The sequence below is a fragment of the Cherax quadricarinatus genome, unplaced genomic scaffold (assembly GCF_038502225.1).
Source record: "Cherax quadricarinatus isolate ZL_2023a unplaced genomic scaffold, ASM3850222v1 Contig323, whole genome shotgun sequence".
Lineage (NCBI taxonomy): Eukaryota > Metazoa > Arthropoda > Malacostraca > Decapoda > Parastacidae > Cherax > Cherax quadricarinatus.
This window is the reverse complement of record NW_027195349.1, coordinates 120,910-137,617: the sequence shown is the minus strand read 5'-3', so window position 1 is coordinate 137,617 and position 16,708 is coordinate 120,910. Positions and strand designations below refer to the sequence as shown.

Here is a 16,708-nt window from a genome sequence, read left to right as displayed (position 1 = left end):
AATTTTCTTATAGCCTGTAAAGCACTAAGGGAGTGACACAGGCATAGATGCAATACGGACAAGTGCTACAAGGATGGCATACAATTCAGCCATAAAAATGCTAGCCGAGGATAATAAATGCCCTCGCACAATGCTGTCCGGAAATGCTGCTGTGAATCTGACGCTGTCAGAAGACTTGGAACCATTGGTGTACACTGCGATGGTATGAGAATGAGATCGGAAGTGGTTAAGAAAAGTAGAGCGAGAAGCCACCATAGGCAGTTAGGATTTCACGCATGGCAGTGGGGAAGAACAGACATGAACTGTTGAAATTTCCCAAGGGGAAAGGGAAAAGTTAGATGCTACATGAACATAGAAAGGTGGCAATTGAAGAGAAGGCAAGACGTGCTAAAGGAATAACTTACAAAGTGGGGAGATGGATCTTCAGCTTTCTAACCATTCGAACACAGTAGTGGTAAACAAAGTTAAATCGGAAGCTGCCACAGTGAAAAGCTCTATCCCACAAAGCACAGTACTTGCCCCCATCCTGTTCCTCATCCTCATATCAGACAGAGATGTAATCCACAGCACCGTGTCATCCTTTACAGATGTTACTAGGATCTGCATGAGACTGTCATCTATTGCGGACATGGTTAACTTCCTAGAAGGTATAAACCAGGTTTTCCAGTGGGCAACGGAAAACAATATGATGGTAAGTAAAGACAAATTCCAACTACTCTGTTATGGAAACCTGGAAGAGATAATCAGAACTGAGTATACTACAAACTCTAATCGTAAAATAGAGCAAAAAAATAATGTGAGGGACCTGGGAATGGTAATATCTGAGGATCTTACTTTCAAGGATCACAACTGCGAAGAAAATAATAGGATGGATTATGAGAACGTTCAAAACAAGAGATACCAAGCAAGTGATGATCCTTTTCAAATCGCTTATTCTTTCTAGGCTGGAATATTGCTGTGCATTACCATCTCCATTCAAGGCAAGTGAAATTGCAGATCTAGAGAATGTATGGAGAACCTTTACTGCACATATAAGTTCCATCAAACACCTTAACTACTGGGAACGCTTGGAAGCACTTGTACTCACTGGAACGCAGGTGAGAGAGAGAGAGAGAGAGAGAGACAGATCATAATCTAGACTTGGAAAATCCTAGAAGGAATGGTCCTGAATCTGCACACAAAAATTACTCCCTACAAAAATAAGACTGGGCAGGCAGTGCAAAATACCCCCAGTGAAAAGTAGGGGCACCATTGGTACACTAAGAGAAAACACAAGTGTGTGGGGCCTAAGACTGTTCAGCAGCCTCCCACCATGCATAAGGGGAATTACAAATAGACCCCTGGCTGCCTTCAAGAGGGAGCTGGACAGATACTTAGTGCTGGATCAGCTGGGCTGTGGTTTGTATGTTGGACTACATGCAGCTAGCAGTAACAGCCTGGTTGATCAGGCCAATTTACTGGCATTCATCCCCAGAATACCCTCCAGATTTATTTTATTTACCAAAAAATAGAAGATTTCTCTTATTCATTATTGCAATGATAGTATAAATATCAATGCATTCATGAATGCACATTAGACCCACCAATTGACGTGTATTGGACGACGTGTGATGTGATTTGTTTACTCTTGAACATGGGCAAAAATTGAACATTTCTGCTACTTTGAGCTCAATTTCAAGCTGTTTTCATTCCTAAAACCAATCAAACTCGTCTCTTTTTCTGTAATATGTTTTCCAATCTATAAAATGCGACTAAGAAATCACAAATACAACCATAAAACCATACAAAAATACACTGCAAAGTCGCTGTTTTAATCCAAAAACACATGCACTGTGCTGCAGGATTCTTTTCATATTTTGCATACTTACCACATAGACCCATTCTCTCATACCTGGGCTCAAATTTACTGCTCACAGCTTATCTGAGTGAACTGAGCTCATGACATAGTACTACAGCACTGATCCTGGCTTCAAAGCTGTAGAACTACAGCACAATCCCTCAAGGGGTTAATTACTGGCAATGCTCAGTCACTTTACCTGTACTCGGAGTGTAGGCGAGAGAGATACATCATAATCTACACCTCAAAGCAAAAGACTGGGCATTATTATTATTGTAATCAAAAAGAATCACTAAACCACAAGGGCTTTACAGCACAGCAAGGCAGGGAAGCATGCAGGGGTAATGGGTAGCAAGAGGGAGAGGGATGATTATTAGGTTATGAAGTGCAGCAGGGCAGTGGATATTGCAGGGGTAGAGGGTAGCTAGAGATTAAGGTAGAAAGGATTGAGGAGAGTGGTAGAGACATCAGAGGTTTTGTAGTAAATCAGTTGCTGTCAAAAAGTTAGTGAGAGTGTCTGGATTAAAGGAGGGTCCGTCACCAAGAAGGGAAGGTAAGGAAAGGGCAGCAGAGCGGAGACGACGTTGGAGGTAAATTCTGCATGCTCAGTGATAGTGGGCAGTCCAACAGAATGTGGCTAACAGATACTGGAACTTGACAATTCTCAGAGAGAGGAACAGGGCACCTCTCCATGAGATTATTATAATCGGAAAGAAGCGCTAAACCACAAGGGTTATACAGTGCAGCAGGGCAGGGAAGAATGTAGGGGTAATGGGTAGTAAGAGGGAAAGGGATGATTATTAGGTTATGAACTGCAGTGGGGCAATGGATAGTGCATAAGTAGAGGGTAGCTAGAGATTAAGGTGTAAACAGCTGAGAAGTGCCAGAGACATCATCAGAGTTTGTGTAGTAAATCAGTTGCTGTCAAAAAGGCAATGAGAGAGTCTGGATTAAAGGAGGGTCCATCACCAAGAAGGGAAGGTAAGGAAAGAGCAGCAGAGCAGAGACGACAACGGAGGTAAATTCTGCATGCTCGTTGATAGTGGGCAGTCCAACAGAATGTGGCTAACAGAAACTGGAACTTGACAATTCTCAGAGAGGAACAGGGTGCCTCTCCATGAGATACCCATGAGTAAGATGAGTGTGGCTGATGCGAAGACAGGAGAGAGTAGTCTCCCAACCTTGACACCGATGACAAAAAGACGGCCAGAAACCTACACTCGGCTTAACAGAATGAAGCTTATTGAGCAGATCAGACCAGTGTTGTTGCCAACGGGTGTGAAGATGGGTAGCATTTATAGCAAAATAGTCTGTGAATGAAACACCTCTACATGAAACTGGGAGGTCATGTACTGCTGACCGCGCAGCAGTGTCTGCCTGTTCATTGCCCTGTACGTCAAATGACCAGGGACCCAACAAAAAACAACATCTCTGTGTTTGCTAGAGATACGGCATAACCAGAGTTGGATACAAAGAACTAGTGGGTGAGGTGTATCAAATTTCTGTATAGCCTGTAAAGCACTAAGAGAGTCTGAAACGACCACAAATGGTGACACAGGCATAGATGCAATATGGATAAGTGCTACAAGAATGGCATACAATTCAGCCATAAAAATGCTAGCCAAGGATAATAAATGCCCTCACACGACACTGTCCGGAAACCTTGCTGTGAATCCGACGCCATCAGAAGACTTAGAACCATTGGTGTACACCGCAATGACATGAGAATGAGAGCGGAAGTGGTCAAGAAAATGAGCGGGAAGCCACCGTAGGTAGTTGGGCTTAGAATCATTGGTGTACACTGCAATGGCATGAGAATGAGAGCAGAAGTGGTCAAGAAAAAGAGCAGGAAGCCACCATAGGTAGTAGGAAAAAAGACTGGGCAAATGGTGCAGTGTACCCCCAATAAAAGGTAGGAGCGCTATTCGTACACTGAGAGAAAACACTGTCCACGGCCCAAGACTTTTCAACAGCCTCCCACCAGGCATAAGGGGAATTACCAATAGACCCCTGATTGTTTTCGAGAGAGCTGGACAGGTACCTAAATTCAGTAACTGATCAGCTGAGCTGTTGTTTGTACGTTGGACTACGTGCGACCAGCAGTAGCATCCGGGTTGATCAAACTGATCCTTCGGGAGGCGTGGTCAGGGACTGGGCTGCAGGGGCATCGACTCCCCCAGACACCCTCCAGGTATACAAAATTTGTTTGGCTTGGGGAGAGGCCTAATGAAAGTAACCCCATTTTTCCTACATGTTCTTCTTCAGTTCAGTTTGCACTCATTTTTATTACAAGCCATTTTCAGGAATGTAATTTCCTTGTTATTCTATCAACTGTACTTGTGTATTAGATTTGGCTCTGCTAAAACATATTGAATTTGTTCATTAACGCTTTCAGGGTCCAAAGGCAAAATCTGAAAGGGTGCCTCAGTGTCCAAGAAATTTTGAAAAAAAAAAGAAAAAAGTGTTTTCTTATAGAATTAACCCTTTGACTGTCGCGGCCGTATATATACGTCTTACGAGGTACCGTGTTTGACGTATTACCTGGAGTTTACCTGGAGAGAGTTCCTGGGGTCAACGCCCCCGCGGCCCGGTCTGTGACCAGGCCTCCTGGTGGATCAGAGCCTGATCAACCAGGCTCTTACTGCTGGCTGCACGCAAACCAACGTACGAGCCACAGCCCGGCTGGTCAGGAACCGACTTTAGGTGCTTGTCCAGTGCCAGCTTGAAGACTGCCAGGGGTCTGTTGGTAATCCCCCTTATGTATGCTGGGAGGCAGTTGAACAGTCTTGGGCCCCTGACACTTATTGTATGGTCTCTTAACGTGCTAGTGACACCCCTGCTTTTCATTGGGGGGATGGTGCATCGTCTGCCAAGTCTTTTGCTTTCGTAGTGAGTGATTTTCGTGTGCAAGTTCGGTACTAGTCCCTCTAGGATTTTCCAGGTGTATATAATCATGTATCTCTCCTGCCTGCGTTCCAGGGAATAGAGGTTCAGGAACCTCAAGCGCTCCCAGTAATTGAGGTGTTTTATCTCCGTTATGAGCGCCGTTAAGGTTCTCTGTACATTTTCTAGGTCAGCAATTTCACCTGCCTTGAAAGGTGCTGTTAGTGTGCAGCAATATTCCAGCCTAGATAGAACAAGTGACCTGAAGAGTGTCATCATGGGCTTAGCATCCCTAGTTTTGAAGGTTCTCATTATCCATCCTGTCATTTTTCTAGCAGATGCGATTGATACAATGTTATGGTCCTTGAAGGTGAGATCCTCCGACATGATCACTCCCAGGTCTTTGACATTGGTGTTACGCTCTATTTTGTGGCCAGAATTGAGCGTAACACCAACGTCAAAGACCTGCGAGTGATCATGTCGGAGGATATATACTCATAAATATATACTCATAAATTCTAGCGGCTTCAAATCGAGAAGGAGAAAGCTGGTAGGCCCACATGTGAGAGAATGGGTTTGTGTGGTCAGTGTGCACTATATAAAAAAAAAATCCTGGAGGAGCACGCAGTGCATAATGAGAAAAAAAAAACTCGGACCGTGTTTTTTTTTTTTTTTTTTAATTAAAATGCCGACTTTGTGATCTATTTTCGTATAGTATTTATGGTTGTATTCTCGTTTTCTTGGTCTCACTTGATAGAATGGAAAACGTATTATAGAAATAGTGGTGATTTTGATTGATTTTACTATAAAAAGAACCTGGAAATAGAGCTCAAAGTAGGGGAAATGTTTGATTTTTGCCAATGTTCAAAAGTAAACATATGATGTCATTGTCCAATAAATGTCCAACTAGCCATTCTAATATGCAGTCATGAATGGGTTGACGTTATTTACACAATTATTACAGTATTGCAGTAGTATGCATAATAGTAAATCTTCTATTTTTTGTTTGAATAAAAATTCAAAATAGAAAGCAAGAGTAATATCAGTGGGGCCTCGAGACATGACTGATGAACAAAGAAAATGTTATTTTAGAGCCAGGAATGTCTGCATTGTTCATTCTGGACCTTATTTTGAAATTGTCATATTTTTTAATTTTCGTGAAATTGGGCAAATTGCAAATTTCTGACCACGTTATTGGGTAGTTGAAATTGGTAAATGGGCAGTTTCTTGTACTCAATCGATAGAAAAAACGATGTTCTAAAGAAATAGCTATGAGTTTGGTCGACTGGAACAATGGAATTAGCTGAAAATAGGGCTCAAAGTGGGCGAAATCGCTGATTTGTAAATATCGCTGAGGTCGCTAACTTCGTGAGAGCGTAATTCCGTCAGTTTTCCATCAAATTTCATTTTTTTGGTGTCATTACAATCGGGAAAAAGATTCTCTATCATTTCATAAGAATTTTTTTTTTTTTTTTTTTTAAATTTTGCGACACCAGGAGACACCTCAGGATTGGGGGTTGCGACAGTTAAGGGTTTAAAGATTATATTTTTGTGAAGGTAATAAAACAAACAAGAAAATTTTCTGATTAGTACTTACCGAGATACAGAGGCGAGAAGTTGACCCAAAATGACCGGGTGGTGGCAACATCACTGATTTCCACAAACTCTCATTTCATTATTTTACGTTTTTAATACTTTTTTCTTTTCTAATTTTTTTCTTTTTTCAGTAACTTTTGTGGCCTGAGAACAATACTGTATATATATATATATATATATATATATATATATATATATATATATATATATATATATATATATATATATACATACTGGTCTCCCTCAACATTCACGTTTTCAGCTTTCGCGGGCTTCACACATTCGCGAATTCCCAACCTCCAAATTCCCAGCCACCAAATTCCCAGCCGCCAAATCATATTCAAGTTTCCCGCCACCTGCGAGTCCCTACTACCCTCCCTCCGACCCCCGCAACTGGCAGCCAGCCCTCCCACCACTCAGTGTGGTGAGTGTTTTGTTTGTTCATTATTTGCTATTAAACTACAGTATAAATAATGTAAACACATTCATGACTGCATATTGGAATGGCTATTTGGACAGGTATTAGACGGTGACATCATGTGTTTACTCTTGAACACAGCAAAGAATCAAACATTTCTGCTACTGCTAATAATAACAGTAGTAATAATAATAATAATAATAATAATAATACGATATAATTGAAGAAGGAAATTGTACAAAAATACGAGGGAGTGGTTGACACATCGTCAGTGTGGCTTTGTTTATGCTGGAGTGAACATTAGTCTCCCTGCTCTTCCAAACATTTCACAATAATTCATTGTTTGGTGCTTGTAGATTGAGTGCGACTGGAGTGGTAGAGGCAGTGGTAGAGGCAGTGATATTTACTAACATATATGTTATAAATAATAATAGTACATTATGAATAACATTTATTATTATTATAAATGTTATTAATATTAACATGTACTATTATTATTTATAACATACGTATATGTTAGTAAATACCACTGCCTCAACCGCTGAATTATTGTGAAATGTTTGGAAGAGCAGGGAGACTAATGTTCACTCCAGCATAAACAAAGCCACACTGACGATGTGTCAACTACTCCCTCGTATTTTTGTACAATTTCCTCCTTCAATTATATCGTATTATTATTATTATTACTATTATTGTTATTATTAGCAGTAGCAGAAATGTTTGAGTCTTTGCTGTGTTCAAGATTAAACACATGATGTCACCGTCCAATACCTGTTCAAATAGCCATTCCAATATGCAGTCATGAATGTGTTTACATTATTTATAGTGTAGTTTAATAGCAAATAATGAACAAACAAAACACTCACCACACTGAGTGGGGGGAGGGCTGGCTGCCAGTTGCGGGGGTCGGAGGGAGGGTAGTAGGGACTCGAAGTGGTGGAGGCAGTGGTGGAGTCTGTGGTATTTAATAACATACATGTTATTAAAGCATGACATGTATATATTTAGTACAATTTATGACGTTTTCATGTATTTTATGATCATGGTTCAACAAGTTAAGCAGTATTGTATTATATTTCCCTACAATATATTGGGGCACCAAACATTCACGGTTTTTCAACATTCGCGAGGATCTTGATCCCCTAACCCTCGCGAATGTTGAGGGACACCTGTAGTATGTTTGTTGAAATCTCCTGTTAGTCGTAGGTGGTCTTTATTCATGTGTGCATCAGTAATCGTGTTTCCTGGTTTTTCACTAAAGTGGTAAATGTTTGACTGTGGTACTCTGTAGATGTTTATAACTGTGAGGGTAAAAAATTGCAGGTCTTTTGATTTAAATTTGGCTATGATATATTCTCCATGTTCGTCCCTTGTGCAAGATTTATTGATACATTCGAGTTGATTTGAGTAGTACATAGCTGTTCCTCCCCCTTGCTGGTCTGTTCTACAGTTGTGTATGGCCATGTAGCCAGGAATGGTATAGACTTCTGTAATATCAGGCTTAAGCCAGGTTGACCCAAAATGACCGGGTGGCGGGAACATCGGTGATTTCCACAAACTCGCATTTCTTTATTTTACATTTTTTATATTTCTTTCTTTTCTTTTGTAATTTTCTTCTTTTTTTTCTAGTAACATTTGTGGCCTGTGAGACCAATACTGTATATAATGTATATATATATATATACACTCACTGTATTGAACACAATAACTGCACTAAAGTTATTATTATAATATTGTTTACCACTTTTGTTTATTACAGTAAACATGCACAAATCTTGTATAATACTAATGTTCTATTATATATTTATGTATGTACAATCACTGGACATGTTTTTAGAACTGCTGCAACTTCTGGAACTCCTTGAAACAAGGTATCATGCACAGAGGTACCTTACATTCCTCGCACATAAACTGAGTGTCTGTCTTATTTGCTGTCGTTTTGTACACAGACAACACATCTCTTTTGAGTAAATTTCTTCTTAGTTGCAGGAAGCTGTATTATGAAGTGATCACCTTCCCTCCTCAAATGCTTGGGTATTTCCCGAGGAGTTTGAGGATGGTTTTGTATAGCAGGTGTTGTTACCTGGTTCTTCATTATGAGTTGTCTGGCAACAGACAAACAAAATTCACCATACAGTGGTCTGTTGCCAGTCTTCATTTGGCACATATATGCATTGAGCATTGAAATGCCCATGAGATGGAAGAAAAGTTTCATGTACCACTTGTAACTCTTACGAATACGGCGTATGCTGTCAGTGGCCCTGAAACCCAACAGAAGAAGAAGAACTCTTACTAACACAGTCAACAAAGCCAATCTGCATGTCACATTTGTCAACCAAGCGCATGTTTTGTGTAAAAGCAATCACTGTCACTGGTTTTCGAATACGTTCATTAGTCACTATCAACTTTACCACTGTCTTGCATTTCGTTACGGTGAATAGTTGTCAACAATGTGACATCTCGCTTGTCATGCCACCATAATGCCATGATGTCGTTGGCAGTAAACACCTGCACCTCACCACTACGAGTGCCTACGTTGAACCTGGGCATATGTTTACAATTAGAGCGCACTGTGTCACATGTCATGTTCACTTGCAAAAAATCACTGAGTAAAGGGCTTGTGTACCATTTATCAGTACATAATGTATAACTCTTACCAAGATAAGGTGCCATCATGCTTCTCACTACGTCACATGAGATACCCAGTAACATCCTGGTATCTTTGTGTTTTACTTCCCGTGTATACAGTAATATCCAATACCAGGTCACAGTCACAGAGTACAAACAGTTTTATACCAAAGCATTTCCTCTTGCTCAGTATATACTGCTTGAATGACAGTCTACCTTTGAACAAAATCAAAGACCTGTCAATTAAAAGATTCTTGAATGGATAAAAGTACATGTTGAACTTTTGTTTTAGATACATAAAAACATTTCTAATCTTGTTTAACCTGTCACTTCTGTCAGACCTGGTTTTGTCAGAGAAGTGCAACAACGTAACAGTAAGATAAACCTGTTCACTGGGATGATTTCACTTAAGGCCGGGGTACAAAGTAGCTGATCTGTGGACCAGTGCGATTTTATATTATGCTTATAGACAGGCATAAGCATTATTGTTGCAAAAAGCAAATACATTTCTGCAACAGTGTAGTCCACCAGTGTAGTCTTGACTATGGTGATATGATCGTATTTGCCATGGTGTACTCAAAATACTTGTTACTTTCCCTGACAATAGTTTCCATCAAGGGCTGGTCAGAGAATAGTTCAAAGAATTCCAGTTCATTTGCAATGTTTCCAAGGGGACAAGTAGGTAAAATTCCACCGAGAGTCATCAAACTGGTGAGGCTTGGGAACAAAATTGGGATTTTGCTGCCAATCCCAGATACAGTTTGCTGGTGGATACTGGACATCATAAGCTGGTTGTGGTGGGCTGGTGGCTGACGCTCCACTTAGTCCTTGAGCTGAGGAGTCAGCGGCATGGGTCCCAGCCTGGGCTGGCGAGTCATGCATGGCCATGGCACTACCATCACCAATACCACCACCTACTGATGCCTGTGGTCTATCCATGCCAAGTGTAGTCACATCATCCTCACTTTCACTGTCTATTCCTGGTGTAGGGCCACAGGATGTACTCCGTCCCCTGGGCACTGCATAGGGAACACTACCCGAGTGCATGTGGCAGCGTATATACCAACACTTCACTGGTGAATGAGATTCCTCACTATCACTACTCGAATGATCGTCAAGAGCAATAAAATCACAATCATCACTATCATCATCATTACTGAAGTCAGAGGCCTGGCCACGTGAAAATACGTATTAGTTTTCTCTTATGACGAGGTACAACTGAATGTGACTGAGACGTGCCCACACCAGAGGTATAAGGTTGAGGATCGTCAGGATTTTCGATATCCAGGTCATTCCATTCAGTCATTAATTGATCAGAGCCATAGAATCCATCTTCATTTCCACTTCCATCAGATTCAGAACTATCAGATAGGAAGAGGAGAGTTCCAATTCGCCTTGGAGCGAGAGCTGCCTTGCCACGAGGCATAGTGACCAAAGGTAACTGAGCCGGCGTTCCCACAATGCTCTGCGGGCGCCTAGAATTTTTCTTCATAGCGCGCGCACACCACACACCCATTCTCTCACATGTAGGCCTACCAGCCTTCTTGCGCTAAATTTGACACCGCTATAATTTTGGCATAGATCTATGGTTTGGACCCTCAGCGTATAGCCATAGATCTATGGCACGGACCCTCAAAGGGTTAATTATTAAGATGCTCATTTGGCATTTGTGTTATTAATTTTGGTAAGTCTCTGGCATTTTTTTTGTTTTTCATTTAATTTTATAAAATATTGACTCAGTGCAGTATCAGTACTGACACTGAATACAGTGGTACCCTGAGTTTCGGCCATAATTCGTTCCAGAAGGCTATTTGAGTGCCGTTACCAAAGGAATTTGTTCCTATGAGGAATAATGTAAATTGATTAGTCTGTTTCACTCCCAAAAATACACGTACAAAAGCACTTACAATAATACACTTACATAATTGTTCGAGTTGGGAGCTGTACAAAACTCGGGGTACCACTGTATTAATCAATGTGCGTGATTAAAAAAAAATATTCTTTCTAGTGTTTAATAAATTAGTGTGCAAATATGCTGTAATAATACAGCAACATGCAGTATGGCATTTTATTGACACGTTTCATCCACCAGAAACTATATTCTCAATAAAATGCCATAAACCACATATTGTGTCTTATTAACATGTCAACATTTAAGACCATTGATATGCCTGTAAATACTGATGTTTGCAACAGGGAGCAGTGCACACCAAGGAACCTTGCACGGAGACCAACCATCATCTCACTCTTAGAAGAAGAGATCCATACAGGGGATAGAAAATCTGGCTTTGATGACAAAGAATATGGCGCTAATGATTCTGAAGATTCTGATTGATTTACATATACATACAGTATAGTTGTGCCTTATATATCACGTTTGACATATGTTTCCTATCAGGAAAATTATGTAATGAATATTGGGTAGTGTTATTAAGTAAAGGTGATAGGTATTTGATAAATTGTGATAAATACCTAATAAGATTACATAGGTATAGTTAAGGAAATAAAAGTTGCATCTTATTCCACTTTTTTTATGTACACACTTATACTGCAGTGCCATCATTTACTACAGTTAGAGAGCTTTTGCATTAACATTTTTTTTTTTTTGTAAATGTTTACATATTGTTTGTAGTTTAGTATGTGCTGTGAGTTTGAGAGGGTTTATATTTTCACATTTTTATATACCTGAGGTTCTATTAGTTCTCTGAACATATTTGCTTTACTTATAATTAAACCATAGTACTGCTTGTGGAATCCTTAGAATCTGCATCAGGACATCACCTTTCAATGAAGGGGAGCTTTAAGATTAAGAATTATTTTTATATCAAATATATAGAAACATGCAAATCATAGGAATACTTTCCAAGACTTTGCAAATTCCATATTTCTTGACAAATGTTTGTTCCTAAAATCATTATGCTATACAATACATATATTTTCCAGCATATAAGGTGCACGACAGAAGTATTATAATGATCAATCAGTAATATTCAAGGGTTAATTATACACTTACCTTATGTTAGTGTAATCCAGTGCCTACCCTTGACCCTGACATTGAGCATACAAGGTGCAGGGTGATTTTCAAAGAGTTTGCAATTGTGTCATTATGATTTTGTGAGTCAAGGGCATACCTTATATGCCAGAAAATACTGTACGTACATATATCTAATGGTAAGGCAGCATCAGCTGTTCTAGACCCCAGACAGTACTTTGACCCTGGTGGGTTTAGTGCTTAATTTTTATTATAATAATCTAGACCCTAGAAGAACGTGTGGGAAAAAGGTTATATTCATTACCCCTCTCCAAAAAAGCCAACCAATTCTTTTTTCAGAGCTTTGTAATTCAAAAATAAAACCTGGTTTTCTGTTCACAGTAGTTATTACTTGTCGATGTGGAAATGTGGGGATGGTTGATATGACCCTATACAGTACATGTATCTGTACAAACATATGACAGGCAGTCCCACAGCTATTGTCACTATCGATAATCTGCAAACATCAATAAAAAAAAAAAAATTTACCATATTTTACCAGCCAAGACAAGAGTCTTGGCTGGTAAAATATGTGAGGTATCCAAGACAAAAAAAAAAAAAAATGAAGCTTCTCAAGTCTTGGCTAATATTGTTATTGTTGGGTTAAGGTCTATGACAGTCCAAGGCTCATTGTGTCCATCTCACTGCTGTTAAATTAACTACCAGAATGCTTTTGCAAATATAAACCCTACCATCCGACTTACGACCGAGTTCAGTCGAAATGGTCGTAAGTCGAACTTTACTACTGAATATCAACAAAACATTTTTGTAATGGCTTTATTTTATTGTTTTATTTTGGCATTTCATGTTTTACTTTACTTTTTATGATGTTAGTACTGTATTTTATACTGTAAGGTTTAGGATAAACACTGTGTACAACACAAATAGTTGTTTATTTCCCAGAAATTTGGCATAAAAAACACGGTCGTAAGTCAGATGGTAGGTGTATTTTAGTATATACTAATAAATTTATTACAATAAAGGAATAAAATAAAATCATTTCTCTTGTATTTTCAACAATAAAGACTATGGTGATAAATTACACACGTGCAACTCTTGGGTATCTTTATTGAGGAAACGTTTCGCCACACAGTGGCTTCATCAGTCCATACAAAGGAGAATCTTGAAGAACAGGAGGAGAATGAGGTAATCAGTCCCTCAACCTTGAGTCAATGTGGTCAGTCCATCAGTCTTGAATAGATTGATGGACTGACCACATCGACTCAAGGTTGAGGGACTGATTACCTCATTCTCCTCCTGTTCAAGATTCTCCTTTGTATGGACTGATGAAGCCACTGTGTGGCGAAACGTTTCCTCAATAAAGATACCCAAGAGTTGCACATGTGTCTAATTTATCAACATGTCGGTTCTCTGAACCATTCATCTACAAATAAAGACTATGTAGAAGAGGGTGGGCGAAGGCTTCAGCATTGGGAGCCCTCAACACCACCCCCCAATAAAACTTGTCCTCTAACATATCCTTGTTAATCACAATATACGAGTATACCAACTAAACTGATGCACAAATATGTATGAAGTACTGTACACGCATTACATTATTCTAATGAAAAAGTGCTAAACCCACAAGGGTCATACAGCACTGCAAGGAGGGGGGGAGTTGGAGCAGAAAATAACTAGGGATGGAGAGGATAATAGAGGTAGAGTTAGAAAGGGCTATGAGGAGTGCCGAAGGAAGTGTTAAAGTTTGTGTGATAAATCGGTTGCTGTCAAAGGGAATCTGAGTCAGAGGTGGGGCCGTTGGCAAGGATGATGACGGAGGTAAATCCAATGTGCTCAGTGAAAGACAGGACAGGTCTATAGAATATGGCAAACGGAAATTCGAATCAGACAATTTTCAGAGTGGAACAGGGGCGATACCCATAAGATGGGTGTGCCCGATGTGAAGACGGGAGAGCGTTGTCTCCCAACCTAAGCATCGATAAGGCCAGAAACCTAAACTTGGCATGATGGAATATAATTTGTTGAGTCATATCGGTCTAATGGGGTTGCAAAGGCGGTTAGAGATTACAGCAAAATAGTCATTTTGGTATCTCTGTGAAACTGGAAAGTAATGTGCCACTGACCACACAGCAATCTGCTTGCTCATTACCCTGAACATTCAGATGATTCCGATTGATTTACATATACAGTATAGTTGTGCCTTGTATATCACATGTTTGACGTATGTTTCCCATCAGGAAAATTATGTAATGAATATTGGGTTGTAGGCGAATCAAATTTTTTAATAGATTGCAAAGCACTAAAGGAGTCTGAGACTACTACAAATGTTGAGGTAGGCATAGATGCAATACAGATAATTGCAATTAGAACTGCATACAATTCAGCTGTGAAATTATAATAAAAAAGAAGCGCTAAGCCACAAGGGCTATACAGCGCTGCAGGGTAGGGAAGGAAGCGAGGGTATCGGGTGGCGGGATGAATAGTAGGTTACAGAAAACAGCGGGGCAGGGGATAGTGCGGGGGTAGAGGGTAGCAAGAGATTAAGGTAGAAAGGGCTGAAGGTATCAGTTTGTGGAGTAAGTCAGTTGTTGTCAAAAAGTCAATGAGAGAGTCCGGATGAAAGGTGGGTCCATCAGCGAGAAGGAAAGGTAAAGAGAGCAGCGGAGCGAAGACGACAGAGATAAATTCTGCGTGCTCGTTGATAAAGTGGGCAGTCTAACAGAATGTGGCTGACCGATAATGGAACCTGACAATTCTCAGAGAGAGGAGCAGGGTGCCTCTCCATGAGATATCCATGAGCAAGACGAGTATGGCCAATATGAAGGCGGGAGTAGTCTCCCAACCCCGACACTGGTGACAAGAAAACTGCCAGTAACCTATACTCGGTTTAATAGAACAAAGTTTGTTATTGAGCAGAGCAGACCAACGTTGTTGCCAACGGGTGTGAAGGTGGGTAGCTATTACAGCAAAATAGTCCGGAAATGGAACACCTCTTTATGAAATTGGTAATGTACTGCTGACCGCGCAGCAGTGTCTGCCTGTTCATTGCCCTGTACGTCAACATGACCAGGGACCCAACAAAAAAACAATATCTTTACGCTTGGTAGATTATTATTATAATCAAAAAGAAGCGCTAAGCCACAAGGGCTATACAGCGCTGCAGGGTAGGGAAGGAAGCGAGGGTATTGGATGGCAGAAGGGAGGAGGGATGATCAGCAGGTTAAAGAAAACAGCGGGGCAGGGGATAGTAGAGGGTAGTAAGAGATTGAAGTAGAAAGGGCTGAAGGTATCAGAATTTGTGAAGTCAGTCAGTTGTTGTCAAAAAGTCAATGAGAGAGTCCGGATGAAAGGTGGGTCCATCAGCGAGAAGGGAAGGTAAAGAGAGAGCAGCGGAGCGAAGACGACGACAGAGGTAAATTCTGCGTGCTCGTTGATAAAGTGGGCAGTCCAACAGAATGTGGCTGACTGATAATGGAGCTTGGCAATTCTCACAGAGGAGCAAGACGCCTCTCCATGAGTAAGACGAGTATGGCCAATGCGAAGACGGGAGAGTAGTCTCCCAACCTCGACACTGGTGATAAGACGGCCAGTAACCTATACTCGGTTTAATAGATTGAAGTTTGTTGCCGAGCATAGTAGACCAACGTTGTTGCCAACGGGTGTGAAGGTGGGAAGATATTGCAGCAAAATAGTCCGTAAATGGAATACCTCTAAGAAACTGGTAGGTCATGTACTGCTGACCGCGCAGCAGTGTCTGCCTGTTCATTGCCCTGTACGTCAACATGACCAGGGACCCAACAAAAAACAATATCTTTATGCTTGGTAAAGATGCGGCGTAGCCAAAGTTGGATACGGAGGACTAAGGGTTGAGGTGTATCAAATTTCCGTATAGCCTGTAGAGCACTAAGGAAGTCTGAGACAACCACAAATGATGACACAGGTATAGATGCGATACGAATAAGTGCTGCAAGAATGGCATACAATTCAGCTGTAAAAATGCTAGCCGAAGATAGTAAATGCCCTCACACGATGCTGTCCGGAAACACTGCTGCGAATCCGACGCCATCAGAAGATTTAGAGCCATCTGTGTACACGGTGATGGCATGAGAAAGAGTGGAAGTGGTCAAGAAAAAGAGCGGGAAGCCACTGTAGGCAGTTGGGCTTTCGAGCAAGGGAGTGAGAAAGAACAGACCCGAACAGCTGGAACTTCCCAGGGGGGTAGGGAAAAGTGAGATGACATGAACATATAAAGGCGGTAACTGAAGGGAAGACGAGCGAATGTAGGCAAAGAGAGAAGGGACGGAGCAAACGGGCGGCGAACAAATAATGTCTACTAATAACAGTGACCATTCTA

The 16,708-nt window shown here is 40.7% G+C and overlaps 1 protein-coding gene across 1 annotated transcript in view; it reads left to right on the top strand.

Moving 5' to 3' along the window:
* LOC128697694 (osteoclast-stimulating factor 1) overlaps positions 1–13,389 on the top strand; it is a gene marked incomplete at its 5' end in the record, with an annotated part of 80,447 nt that extends 67,058 nt beyond the window's left edge. The window contains 1 exon segment of the mRNA XM_070080327.1: positions 11,559–13,389. Coding sequence (XP_069936428.1) covers positions 11,559–11,697 — 139 coding nt within the window.
* Positions 13,390–16,708: the final 3,319 nt, after the last annotated feature.